This window comes from Puccinia triticina, chromosome 2A (assembly GCF_026914185.1).
Source record: "Puccinia triticina chromosome 2A, complete sequence".
NCBI classification, from domain to species: Eukaryota; Fungi; Basidiomycota; class Pucciniomycetes; order Pucciniales; family Pucciniaceae; genus Puccinia; species Puccinia triticina.
Genome location: NC_070559.1, coordinates 1,123,702 through 1,137,082, shown reverse-complemented (window position 1 = coordinate 1,137,082; position 13,381 = coordinate 1,123,702). Strand labels below are relative to the sequence as shown.

The following is a 13,381-nucleotide window of genomic DNA, read 5'->3' as shown; positions in this document are numbered from 1 at the left end:
GTCGACTGCTCGTCCAATGGCCTCACGCCCTTCCCTTCACCAATCGCTGTACCGGGCCCTTCAATCGGTACCGACGGAGAAGGCCAGCCCACGCACGTTCGAACTTATGACGCTGTGTACCAAACCCTTTCGGACGTATACTCTTTTTCCACATGCGCTCGACCCAAGGATCTCGATCACGAGGACAGACTATCTGATCATGCTGGCCGAAAAATTCGAAGATTACCGCACGCCTAGCCCAACATCCCCCCCACCGCAAGTCATCGTCCCTGTCTTCGCACTTGAGGCGTCTCTCTACACAATCCCAACTACTTCCGTCCAACTTCTCTACATTTCGAAGATCGACACAACCGGACTTGCTCCTCTACCTGCGCCTGCTGGCCAACTTACGATCGCCTTTCTGACTCATTTCCTTCAACATATGCCAAAATCGATCCATAGTCTTAGGATTCACATCTTCGCTCGCGCTGCTAGAGAAGGCCAATATTTGTTTCCGGCAAGTGCCGAAAACGGCCCAAATGGAAATGGGGACGGTGCTAAATTTGCTTCAAAAAACGACTCCACCCAAGACTCTGTCACGGCTCTTCCCTACAAACGGCCGGCAGGGAAACGAATACTGGATGATCAGCAATTAGTCAAATGGTGGCATAAAATCTTATCTCAACTTACGATTGGATATCATCAACTTACCACCTCTAAGAACCCCTTGGAATGTTTTTACATCCTACCTGGATTTGATCATGAAGAGTCCCTTGAAGTCTTGCCACTTTCATCTGAATGTAAAGCATTATGGAATTATGGACATCCGTATCATAAAATCGCCTCGCCTTTTGCGCCAACCAATCATCATTCGCAGACCTCAAACATCCATCCTGGTGCCGACCGACCGCGAGGCTACTTATTATCAGACTTAATCCCGGCATTCAACGATGATCCGAAAGCGAGATTCCTGCACTCGATTGGAGATTGTTCAACGACTCCTTCGGGCGAGCCAGGTGACTGGGACGATGCGATTGTTGAACGGTCTTCGGCTGCTTTGGAAAGTGATCGGAATCGCGAACGTACGAAAATCAATCAAGTCTCGCCTGATGAATTTTGGGATCGGATGGGTGGTCGTCAAGAATGTTGCGACGGTCGTGTTAGTGCGTTTTTCGTCGTTGCTCTAACTCGATCAAATCCAATTCCTACCTCGGGCCCTCCTTCATCCGTCCACACCCAACCAACTAAGAACGCATCAGCAGACATTGCCTCTCATCAAGCAGATAGCCAGAGTGTTTCATCCAACTTGGATAATGGTATAAAACCTGTTAAATTGACTGATTCTGACGAAGCCCAAAAGAAAATCGTTGGAGTTCCTCGCAACGTCTGGGTTTCACTATGGTCCAAAGTAAATATTTTGATTGCTATCTCAGCTTACGAAGTTTCAGAGACGAGAGAATAATCACTGATGGTTTTTTTGTATTTCTCGTTCAAAACAGATTCACAACAAAGATTATGGGACGCTAGAAAATTTGACGACTGCATATACGGGTTGGATAGACGATGTAAAATCGAGTATAAATTCGGCAGTTTTAGAAGACAATCTAAAAAAGAAGAGGAAACTTGAAGAAAAAGGAACCAACCTCAAACAAGACAAGGTCAATGGTGGCTGCGAACCTAACGCTGATAAGCACGACAAGCCGGTAGAAGAAAGGCCCCAATCCTCCTCCTCCCACTTTGAAGATTGTTATTCGGTTATCCTTGTTGATAATTCTCTCATGAACCACGTCAATCCTACCGAGAGTGGTTCAAATGGTCCCAAGTCATCGGGCCCTTCTTCCAATCAGCAAAAAAGGACCCAAGTCAATGTTCTACAGCCGCGTAAAAAGCCGAAGAAATAATTTCAGTTTTTTTTTCCTCTCCTCGGGATTTCATTTCAAAGCGTTGGGTTTCTTTCTCCGCCCCCCGTCCCTTCCACCTCTCTTGATTCTCTCACCATGCAGATTCCTGGCTGATAAAGCACCTTGCAGTCCTTCCTTCAGAGACATTCGTAGAATGTTGTCATGCGTTTGTCAGACGCACGCACTTGAAACCATTTGCCTTTGGGTCATTTTTCTCATGCTTGAATCCGTGTATTGGGGAAAAACAATTAGCGTGTCGTTTTCCCTTCCATACCAATTTCATGTTCAACCAACTTAGTTATGACCAGCATCTTCCCCTTCATCCATCAGAATTACCGGAGAGAGATCATTATCAACGGTTGCTCCTCTCTTATTTTCAGCTTGTCTTTGAACAAAATACATTGGCATCGGTTGCCAGACAAACAGAGACCAGATGAATCATTTTGCGAACCCATTATACCCATAAGTATATAAACACGTCCAAACAAACCCGTCACCCATACAGCCTAAACAAATGGTATTTCAAAACATACAGCCGCCCTTGACTGAATTTAATGACGAAGTTGAACTCAAGATGTAAAATGAACACCTGAGGCGAAAAACTGGTGGAGATTGAAACATGTTTCCTTGATCTATTGTGCAGGAAGACAACACACCTCATCCTGGAAAGTTGATATCTTTGGTTGAAGGCAATATAAATTGAAAACGACACTATGCAAAGTTAACAAGCTCCCATCCTCTCCCATCACGTTCAAGCGTACAGCCCAAACCATGTGTGGTTGCTGTGATCCGGCCCACGTCGCGCGGTGGTACAATATTTCGAATTTGATTGCATAGATCAAGTGCCGGTCGGAAAACGCGACCAGAGTCAAGGGCCCTGTCATTATAGCTCTGGAGTAGGCTAAAATGACTCATTCACGACTGCTATAGTTGGTTTTATCCTAGTTTTTTGGTGGTTCCCAAGAGCCTGTAACAATGTAGAACTTGGCCGACAAGCCGGTCGAGATACATACCTTAAATGATGCCGAGCTTTATGTGGCGCCGAAACACGCGCAATTGGTATATCAATTGATCTCCCAAACGCGGTGCAGCACCCCAGACTCCACCATGCTCGTGATTGGCTTGCCTCTGGTTTGAATCTTGAGGCGCGCCGATGGGCGCCGATCGAACAAACTTGGATATACTCTCATATTCTTCCACGTGTGGATCTACCAGGTGGTAGGGTGGCCCTGGGTGGCCCGACTTAGTCCGACTAGCTTCGCAACTCCCAGTTTCCCTCTCAAGACCGGGCGAGGCCGCGAGGTGACTTGTGGATGTGCACATAAATATCTTGCGTTCGCCCATACTCATTATCAATCAACGCACCATCCCAAATAAACACCTACCGGTCCATTCAAATACCAGCCCCCAACCTGATTATCATTTCTTGATTTGGCCTTTTCCATAACTTCTGCAAGCCGATCAGACTTACTCATCTTTGCGAACATAATGGTCCGCACAACGAAGATAGCACTTCTTCAGCTTGAGCCTGTCTTCAAGCAACCGGAACAATCCATCCACCGAGCCGACAGCTTTATCTCTTCGTGTGTGATTGTTGTTTCTTCTCTTCTGAGGCAAAAGTCATCATTAAAAGATCTAATTCGATTGTAGGATCAAGCCCAATGATATCGATTTGCTTATTCTTCCTGAGATGGCCTTCACGGGTGAGGCATGCGACTGAATATACTTGGTATTATAGCCCGAATGATTCTGATCAATGTGTTTCATTAATCAATAGGTTATAATTTTCGATCCTTTGATGACATTGAGCCCTACATCGAGTCTGAGGTTGATGGTATTACCATAACTTGGGCGAAAAAGACCGGTAAGTTTCTGTTCTCCTTTTGGATTAGCTGCACAATTTACTCGAAATGATTTTCTGGGTCATCACAACGAAGCTGAAAACCAACCATGACACAACTCAATTTCCTGCACCTCATCAGCCAAACAGTTAAACTGCCATGTGATGATCGGCTTTCCACAAAAAATCCAAGAACCGGACGTGAAACAGATTTATAATGCTATGGGGATTGTTTCCAATGAAGGCGAGTTGATCAAGGTTTACCACAAGACTCAACTTTATCCTCCCGTCGATCCACTCTGGGCTAGACCAGGTGCAGGCTTTTCGATGATGGATTTGAACATTGCGCGAGTCGATGGCCAGCGAGGCAAGCCAGTTAATTGTTGCATTGGAATCTGCATGGATGTTGAGTACTTTTTTGCGCTTCTCTTCAAGGAACGCTCTAAAATAACGCACAAGATTTGAGTCATGAGAGAACTAATGTTTCTGCTTCTTCTTTTTCTTGGGAGCCAATAGTTGAGTCCCGACAGATTCGAAGCCCCATTCGAAGCATACGAGTTAAGTTCATTTGCGACCAAGAACAACGCAGAGTTATTATTATGCTGTATGGCTTGGCTCGACCTGGGTCCCCAACCGGACCCGAACTGGACCGAAATCGGTAAGAGTTCAGCCGAGACGACCGAACAGTTGAAGCATTGGGAGATGCGTTGCACTCCCTTCTGGGAATTGGAAAACCGCTCCTGCGTAATTTGCAACCGTGTTGGGATTGAAAGTGGTAGGCAAAGCATATAATTCGTCATTCTTTTCCCATCCGGATACCGCCAAATGCTCTTGAACTGACCGACTTTTCCTTAATAAAATGTATTTTCCAAACTGAATTGATTAAACTACCAAATGAGCAGAAGCAGTCTATTGCGGGACCTCTTGCGTTATCTCAAACGCTGATGGTGTGAAGAATTCAGCTAAGGACAAGGCGCCAACTGTGGTAAATTATGCCAGTAAACACAAGCCCGAGTTGTTAGTAGTTGAATTACCTTTACCTTGATCAATTCAAGGTACCACAACTCAAACTATGTATATAGCTTTCTTGCTCCTTTTTCAACATTGAACATTGCTCGGAATATTGTAAATATGTGATTCGTCCCCTCTGTCGTACCAAGAAGAAAAATGGATTTTTGTCAAGATGGCCCAACTTCAAAAGTAAACATTGCTAAAGTATAACTAGCAGTCTAGAATACACAATATACAACTTTCTGACTAGTATCTTCTCCTCACTAAGCAAAAACCCATTGGTTTGGAAAATGCAAGTGAACAATATTTGAATATGGTCCCAAAAAATCATTTTTCCCAGGTGTACTGTGCCTGTTCCAATGCCAATAACAACACTAGCGTAGTGCAGCAGAATTCTACTACAATTTGGTGTAGTACTAGTGTAGTACAACTCTATCAGCTTTGTGCTACAGCCTTTCTGGAGAAGCTTGAAGTACGGGAAAAAGTCAGGCAAAGCTGCTGTCAGTTGACATGCAAGATGCTCCCAAATAATGGCCATTCAAACTCCAACAAAGTAAATACAAATTACAATGTTTCTTTGTGCATCACACACAGTGACTGTGAATTGAAGCTTTTTTGAAGTAACTCATGACAAAGGTTCAGCTAAACACCACTTTCTGCCTTTGAGTTTGCACATGTCAACTGATGGCAGTTGCACAATTTAGTGTTGGATTCCCTAGAAGCATTCTCTGTGGGAAAGTCCCATGGGATTTTCCAACCTTATTTGAAATACAGTGCCAAGTTCAGACATTTGGATACTCATGACTGCATCATTTATGTATGCGGTGCCTATATTTCAATCAGGTGATCTTGATCAGGGAATTCCTGATTTATTTCTTTATTTTGGTTTCAGGATTGAAATACTTGACCAATTTTCACCCCAGAGTCCTTGCAGATGAACACACCTGGGTGTAAATGTGCTGGACCTAGGTCTGGACCACAGGGACATGGCTAATGGGTATGTGTACAAGGCTACCCAACCCAATGGGCCCAGTGCTGGAAGATTTTTATTCTAAAAATACGGCCTGTTGGGTATTCTTGGGTATAAAATTTGGGACAATCAGGCAATCTTGTGGGGACCAACAGGTATTTTTTCAAATAGAAATAGCCTGAGATGGCTTCCTTGGATATTTCATGGATGAAGACACATCTGAAAGAGTGCAAATTAAAAAAAATACAATCCCATATGAAGTAAATCACTTGGTCTTACTGGGCATTTTTTTCATAGAGACCAGGTCCCCATGGGTATACCTCACAACAAGTGGGAATTTTGGTGGGTACCCTCCGCGAAAAATAACCATACTTACCCATGTGCCCAACCCGTTATCCATGGGTATTTGCATGGGATCATAAAACTTGGTTTTTCTCCATGGGTATTCCCAACGGTTATCACCACAGCAGGGACAGAGGCTCTTGGGACCCCATGGGGTCCAGCCCTAGCTGGACCTAGTTCTGGTAATTATTCCCTCCAGTGGCCTTAATTTTTCTTTGCTACCAAATGGCTTTAAATTGAGGTCCTGTAAGCAACTGAGGTTGCAGGGATGGATATCCATCTGTCCAACCTGTTTGTGGGATGCACACAAGTGGGAAATTCCAATAGTAATTTCCAGGAAACTTCCTTCAGTCAAGCATTTTTGGAATGGCTGTAACACTAAGTGTACAGGCCATAAGAAAGTGCCATCTACACTGCGCTACAGGAGGCTACAGGCCTTTTGCCTTTTTTTTGACCTGAAAGCGCTGTAGTGTGGCAGTGCTGTTTTGAGCCTTAGCATGGGCTCTCATTTACATAGCTAGCACATACATTTCATAAACTGCACATTCATGGTTTGACACAACACCACACATAGTACGCTAAATTACATTAGCTTGGCTAAAAATTAAATGTAGCTGATAGTTTTCAAGCTTTCAGTCTGATAGCTTTAGCTGTAATATCAAACCGCTAAACTCCGCTAAACTCCGCTAAACTCCGCTAAACTCCGCTAAGCTCCGCTAACACTAAATTACAGCTAAATTACAGCTAAATTACAGCCAATTAGCTGACTGCTATAGCTAATTAGCTGTAGAGATGGCACTTGGGTACCCGTTTGCGGGTACCCGGCACCCGCCAGCAGGTACCCGGAACACCCGCTCAGCACCTGCTGGCGGGTGCCGGGTGCGGGTGCGAGTGTTCAGTTTTTGGGCAGGAAAAAAACAGGTACCCTCCCATCTTGGTGGGCCAGATGGATGGGAGGGATCTCTCCATTTGAAGAGGTGGGAGGTGTACATACCAACTCAAGCGGAGCGATCCCTCCGCCCAGAGGTGTGTACACCTCCTTGACCGGTGTGGTAGATGGAAAAGTGAAAATCAAAAGTTTTTTCTCATACATATATTTACTCACCCTAGGCCTCAATATACCACCAAATGGACTAGAGATGGCCATTGGCACCCGCTGGCGGGTACCCGCCACTCTTCAGCAGGTCCTTTATGCCCTGGTAAGTGCCAGCAAGCAGGCTTGGGGCGTTGAATTTTGGTAAAAAAGTCAAGCATGTAGCTTTGCACCCGCCATGGTTGCCTGTAGGGGCAGATAGCTACCTGCTAAAGAGTGGCGGGTACGCGCCAGCGGGTGCCAATGGCCATCTCTAAAATGGACCTCAGAAATGAATTCTACGGCCAATTTTACCCCTATTCACCACTGGAAGTGTCACTGGAACCCCGCTGGATTGGAAGTTACACCCTCTTGCACCCTCATGGACATGGCCTGCCACGCCCCTCAAGTAACCTTTCCCAGGTATACACATACAGCCAAACACATACTCTTTTCTATCCCTCTTATCTCCACTGCATATGCAGGGGACCATCCCCATTTCTTCTGTATTTGACATGTCCCCGCTTCGTTTACGCACCCCTGGCAGCTACATGCAGTCTTCTGACCCCATTTCTGCACTCCTTGCATTAGTCTGACACCATTCATGCACCCCTTGCATGAGGTCCCGCTGTATTTGACCTTTCCCCGCTTCGTTTATGCGCTCCTTGCATTAGTATGATATCATCTTTCATTTCTCACCCCACTTTTTGCCTGTATTTAGTATCTTCTGACACCACTTGTTTGCAGCCCACCAGCTAAAATCCCTCATCCAGGGTCCCCCTTGTAGCTAAAATCCCTCACATTTGTCTATATAAGGAGCTCTCTCCCCCAGCTGTTTTTCCCTCAGCTCAGTACTCCCCAGTTATTTACATACCACCTTCACACTTACCATCACCACCACACATCACTACAACCCTTATATTTGCAAATAACTACTGAGCTCACTCTCATATTCTCATACTCTCATATCTCCTGGTTGCATATCACACACCTGTCACAAGTTACCCAGTCCCTCTGACTAAGACATATACCCTTCTCAGTCCAGACACTCTTCTCAACTTTTTATATCACTCTCTCAAGGACCTGTGTTCAACCCCCACTGGAAACATCGAGTCAACCTTCACCCTTTCCATCATCATAAACCTTCTCAAATCTCACATACCTTTCATCGAACAACTTCATCTGGAACTAGGCCAGACCTATCACTTGATTAAAACTTGCCAAGCTTAGGTTGGTGGGTATTGTTATCTGATAGTATAGAAGGGCAGAGTTTGCACCTCCATCATCCCTTTCTCCATTCAGCAAAAGGGTTTCACAACCTCTTTTGAGTCTTACACCGGAGGATTCCCTCAGGTCAAAAAGCTTGTGCAGCTCTTCAACCAGAGGGATCCCTCCGGTCAAGGAGGTACTACACCCCCGGGACTCCGGGAGGAACCCCCGGGTCAGCGAGTATATTGATGACCGGGAGGATTCCTTCCCGGTCATTGATCTACTAGATGGCTGGGAGGACTCCCTCCCGGTCATCGATGAGCTTGCTGACTGTGGGAAACCCCCCCTGGTCAGAGAGTGTATGCATTGCTGACCGGGAGAGATTTCTCACCAGCAGTGAGTATATCAGAGCGGGTACCCGGTATACCTGCCAAGCACACGCCGGCGGGTGCCGGGTGCGGGTGCGGGTGTTGAGAATTTGTGAAATTTCAGGCGGGTACCCGCACCCGCCGTGGGTACCCGGGTGCAAGAGGCCATCTCTATACACTCATGAGCCCCCTCACACTTTTCTGTTTTTTATTCTTGGTCAATGGGTCATGTAATTTTCTTACTGATTTTGTAGACCTTGTTCCCTGATTAGAATAGACTGTTTCTTTCCATTATTACTGATTACGCTCCTGTGTGTGCGCTCTTTGTTGGGGAAAGTTTTAGTGCCCTTTGAAATCTCCTCTCAGAGTTCCAGAAACTTTGATTCATTTCTATTAATATTCATCTTATCACAGCCATGGCTTTATCAACTAAGTATATTAAATCCACACTTTTGTGGAAATTGGGATCAAGGGTTTCCCCTGTCCCTTTCTGAAAATCTCCCAAAATCCCTTATTTTTCAGGCAAGAGTATGTTTGACTGGTTTGCCGTGAAAAGTTTTGTTTTAAGTCCCCAAACATAAATGCCTTGGACTGGCCTCCCAATTCATGAAACATGGATGAAAAGTGGCTGGCTTCACCCCCTTGGGCCTGTTGCAAATGCAAGGGGACAGAGGGGGGCAAAAATTGACACCTGGGCTTGCCCTCAAGGTTTTTTAATTCAGATTTTTTGGTGTTGTTCAACCTGCGCAAGTGCAGCAGGGGAACTTTCTTGCCTTGGGTCAACTTCAAATGAAATTGATGGAGGGGGTTGATGCAAGGAGGTCCAGCCAGAGGCAGCGCAATATTGGACTCAAAGGTTATTTTTTTCACCCTCAAACCTATGCAAGTGCAATGGTGGAGGGGGCAAGGACAAGCTTGGTTCAACCTGTGCAATTGCAACAGGGGATCCGAGCTGTGGGATTGAATTCTTGAGAGGGGGGCAGCTTATATGTATGTTTTCCCCCGCTGCTCATTCTTTCCTCATGCTTGGTTCGGAGGCCTCAACCATTTTTGTACAAGTTTCATCTTTGAAGCTTGGAACCTGTCTCAGTATGTGTTCTTCCCCCCTCATTAAGGTGTTTGCGTCTCATTTATTTGCAGCTTATGTCATGTAATTCCTCTTGAAACCTGCAGTTCCAACAATTAACCCTCTCGACGGTCGACCAAACGGTAAAAGGTTTCTTGTACCAGAAACAAGGGTTTCTGATTGGGGAGCCCGGTATGTAGGCATTGGAAGTCTCCATTGTGTTCTCCCCAGCCTCTCTACTTCCTCCCTGGCGCAAAAATTTGGTTGTTTCCCTTACAACCGGATCTAAGGCCTTGCCAATAGGCTTGCCTCTCAAGGCTGCGCAATCTCCACTTCGCTGCCCATGAAGGCCCTGGAGCCCCGCTTTGACTCAACCGGGCACCTTGCTCACAAAAGATGAGCTCATACGCTTGAACTTGTAAAGTTATGATGAATCGTTTCATTGACTTTTTCCCATGCCTCCTTGCGCCACCGACCAACAAGGAGCACAATTTTCATTAACCACACCAATTTCTAACTCTGTACCAAGGAGGCAACGGTGGCGAACCATCAGTGGCCTTGAAAAATCTATGTCCCAATCTGGAGATTGGACAGTGGCTGGACAGGTCTGAGACGAGCCGGCTCGGATCTGATTCTCGAGAAGGTTTTGACTAAATTTCCAGGTGAATGGACATCAAAAGCCCACAATAACAAACTGGTTGAGTGGCTGTCTTTCCCAGATGACCGTATGGGCCAAGCTGAACATTTTGGGCCCTGGCTGCGAGGTCCAACCCTTGACATCAAAGTGCCAACGGAACTCTTCGCCCCAGCCGCCAGCCAACACACCCACCCCGCAGCCCTCCTTGCCCCCACCCCCGTTCACAAGTGATGACAAGAGCAACGGCGAAGTGAGAAGAGCTTGTTTCCTTGGGTTTAGCAGGCTACTAAGGGGCAAATGCAAATGATTGAATTTTGCTAAGCAAAATACTATGGTCATGTGAGAAGGGGTGTTGGATAGTTACTACTTTTCTTTTGAGTCTCCCTGCCTGAAGAGCTAAAGGGCTGCTACAAATGATTGGGGATTTTCACTGCTCTGTTTTATTGCCAGCCTCTTAAATTATCTTTCTACCAATTGACTTTTAATTCAACTTTAATCCCTCCCATTTGAACAATTTCTTGAGTGAGGGAACACAAAAGAGGAATTTTGCGCCTGACCAGATACCTCTTTTTTGAAGTGAAACTGAACTTGTGAGAATGAGGGAGATTAATAAAGCCTTCAATGAGAGCACGTGTATGATACTGAAGTTCATCAAAGCAAGCTCCTGTCAAAAAGCTGAATTAATCAAGAGAAGTATGATTGTTATCTTCTTTCATTTTGATCTTTCCAATTTCATTTTTCTCATTTGATTTACACATCTGCAAGCACTGGGAAAGGAGAAGCTGAAAATTTGACCTCCAAATTATAACAGCAGCCTTATTTGTAAATATGAGGTTAGTCACTTGGTTTATGTTGGCAACAGGTGTTTGGGCCTTGGTGGCATGCGGGGCAGGTGGGCTTAACACAGTGACCCTGGAGGTGCGGCGGCGCAGCCGCCTTATACTCTAGTATATGTACTTATTCTATATTTAGTATCCTTTTACATAAAATCAAGTCCCATTGGTTCTTTTCTACCCCACCCGTGAGCTACATCTGGTGAGACTCTTATCCTCACCACCCATCCTTGAGCCTCCTTGTAAAGCTCATCTGTTTTTTGTATCTGTGCATCTCAAGTCCAAAAATCAACAGTACCCATACTGCTGATGTAATATTAACATTTGTTCTGGTATTAGGGTTGTTCAAAATTGAATTTTACAAAACTTTGGCTGCAAATTCAAGGCCTAAATGAACAAAAACTTGAACTTTTGGCACTCCATTAAATGAAATTAATTTTGCAAAAACAAATTAAAAGTGTACCACATGTTGCTTGTTATGAAGATTATTGCTGCTAGATAGCCAAAAAAACATGTTGCCAGTACCCGCAATCCATGTGCAGCTACCTGCTTTAGTTGGTAGGTACCTGCCAACGGGTACCAGGGGCCATCTCTAGACAACTCCTGCTGCTCAGATAAATGATCCTGCAACAACCAAGAAGGCCATTCATGATTGAAGAAATTATCACCAAATGGACAAAAGGAAACGGCTGCACAAGTTATTAAATTTCAAGTGGCAAGCTGAACTATCACCAATCAGAAGAAGAGACAGTGAAGTTTTAGGATGCTTGTTGGTATTTGATCCGCTTTCAGGAGGACTGGGTCAAGTCATTCAAATTTAGTTTGAATTCTCACAAAGTCCCTCTTTTTGAGGGGGTGTTCTCCCGCAGGGATCCTCTACAGGAGGGACTGGTGTGATATTTCAACCCTCCAGCAGTAGAGAATTAGAAAAATGCCATTCTTCAATCCTTTCTAGACACACCATTTGCCACTGGGTAATAATGTTTTGAGGGAAAAAACAACATCATAGACTTTCTTTCTACATATCTCCCAGATTTTTTGGGGCCTTGGCTGCCCCCACTGCCAGCAAAATTGACTGGGTTGAGGCTATCCCAGTTCAACTGGGATGCACTCAACCAAGTTAAACTTGGTTGATCTCAACTGACAAAATGTAAATCCAAGCCCTTGGGCTTATATTTGATTGGTTGAGATCAACCCATTTTAAATTGGTGAAGTGCAACCCAGTTAAACTAGGATGACTTGAACCCAGCCAAATATGCTGGTAGTGCCCTTGAAGTCCTTTTTTGTGACTAGAATGTGCCTGCTTTGCTGTGCATTCCACATTTTGCACTGTACATAATCTGAAATTGATGATGTTACAAATCTGATTGCAGCTCAACCAGAGGAGTTAAGGATGAGAAAAAATAGCAGAAAGATGGGAACAGCTTGATCCATCCCACAAATGAAAATCACAGAAAAAAAGATGCAGAAACTCATGCAGGAGATTGGTTTTAAAAATTCACCACCAAAAGGGCTAATTCTCTACTGCTGCGGGGTCAACATAGCCAGTAAGTCACTCCTCTAGAGGTTGGTTTGCTCCCCAAGGAGGAACTAATTATCTAAGTTAGGTTTGAACCCACAATCCTTCAAGATCCCACATTTGAATCTCTCTAACTTTGGTGTCTAGTGGCGGCAGCAGAAAATCAAGAGCCTCAACTCTTCCTCCTCTCCTAAGCTTTTATTGTGCCCTGCATCACCATCCCTTTCTTCTACACCTTCCTGCCTCATGTTTAATATAATCCATTACAAGCACTGTTCATCCAATGATCTCAGCACAAAAAAAAAACTCATTTGTGATACTCCCCTTATTCTACTTATCTCTGACAATGAGTTCCTACCTTATACCTGAATTCTAATGTTACATATGATTTTGAATGTAATCAGGGGTATGGAACAACTTTCCAAATCCAGAGATAATTTTGGGCTGAGATTTTTGCAGATTTGGTTGTTGTCAGAATCTTAGATGAAATTCCCTCCCCAAAGACTTGATTCACCCTCTACAAGGGCAGATGTCAGTGTTCAAGTAGGTCCCAAAAAATTTGGATGCATTCCACTTCTCTCTCCCTCGCGGTCCCAGTCAGTAAAAAAAATCTAACCAATTTTCTTGAACATCT

At 44.8% G+C, this 13,381-nt stretch overlaps 2 protein-coding genes across 2 annotated transcripts; both read left to right on the top strand.

Moving 5' to 3' along the window:
• Positions 1-16: 16 nt before the first annotated feature.
• On the top strand, positions 17-1,880 carry PtA15_2A122 (uncharacterized protein; the record flags this gene model as incomplete). The annotated part of the gene is made up of 2 exons (XM_053166111.1): positions 17-1,387; positions 1,479-1,880. The coding sequence occupies 2 exons, from the start codon at positions 17-19 to the stop codon at positions 1,878-1,880; spliced, it is 1,773 nt and encodes a 590-aa protein (XP_053017365.1).
• Positions 1,881-3,368: 1,488 nt separating this feature from the next.
• PtA15_2A121 (uncharacterized protein) lies at positions 3,369-4,765 on the top strand (the record flags this gene model as incomplete). The annotated part of the gene is made up of 6 exons (XM_053166110.1): positions 3,369-3,463; positions 3,531-3,583; positions 3,658-3,744; positions 3,863-4,125; positions 4,237-4,495; positions 4,623-4,765. 6 exons carry the CDS (start codon positions 3,369-3,371, stop codon positions 4,763-4,765), a joined length of 900 nt encoding a protein of 299 aa, XP_053017364.1.
• Positions 4,766-13,381: the final 8,616 nt, after the last annotated feature.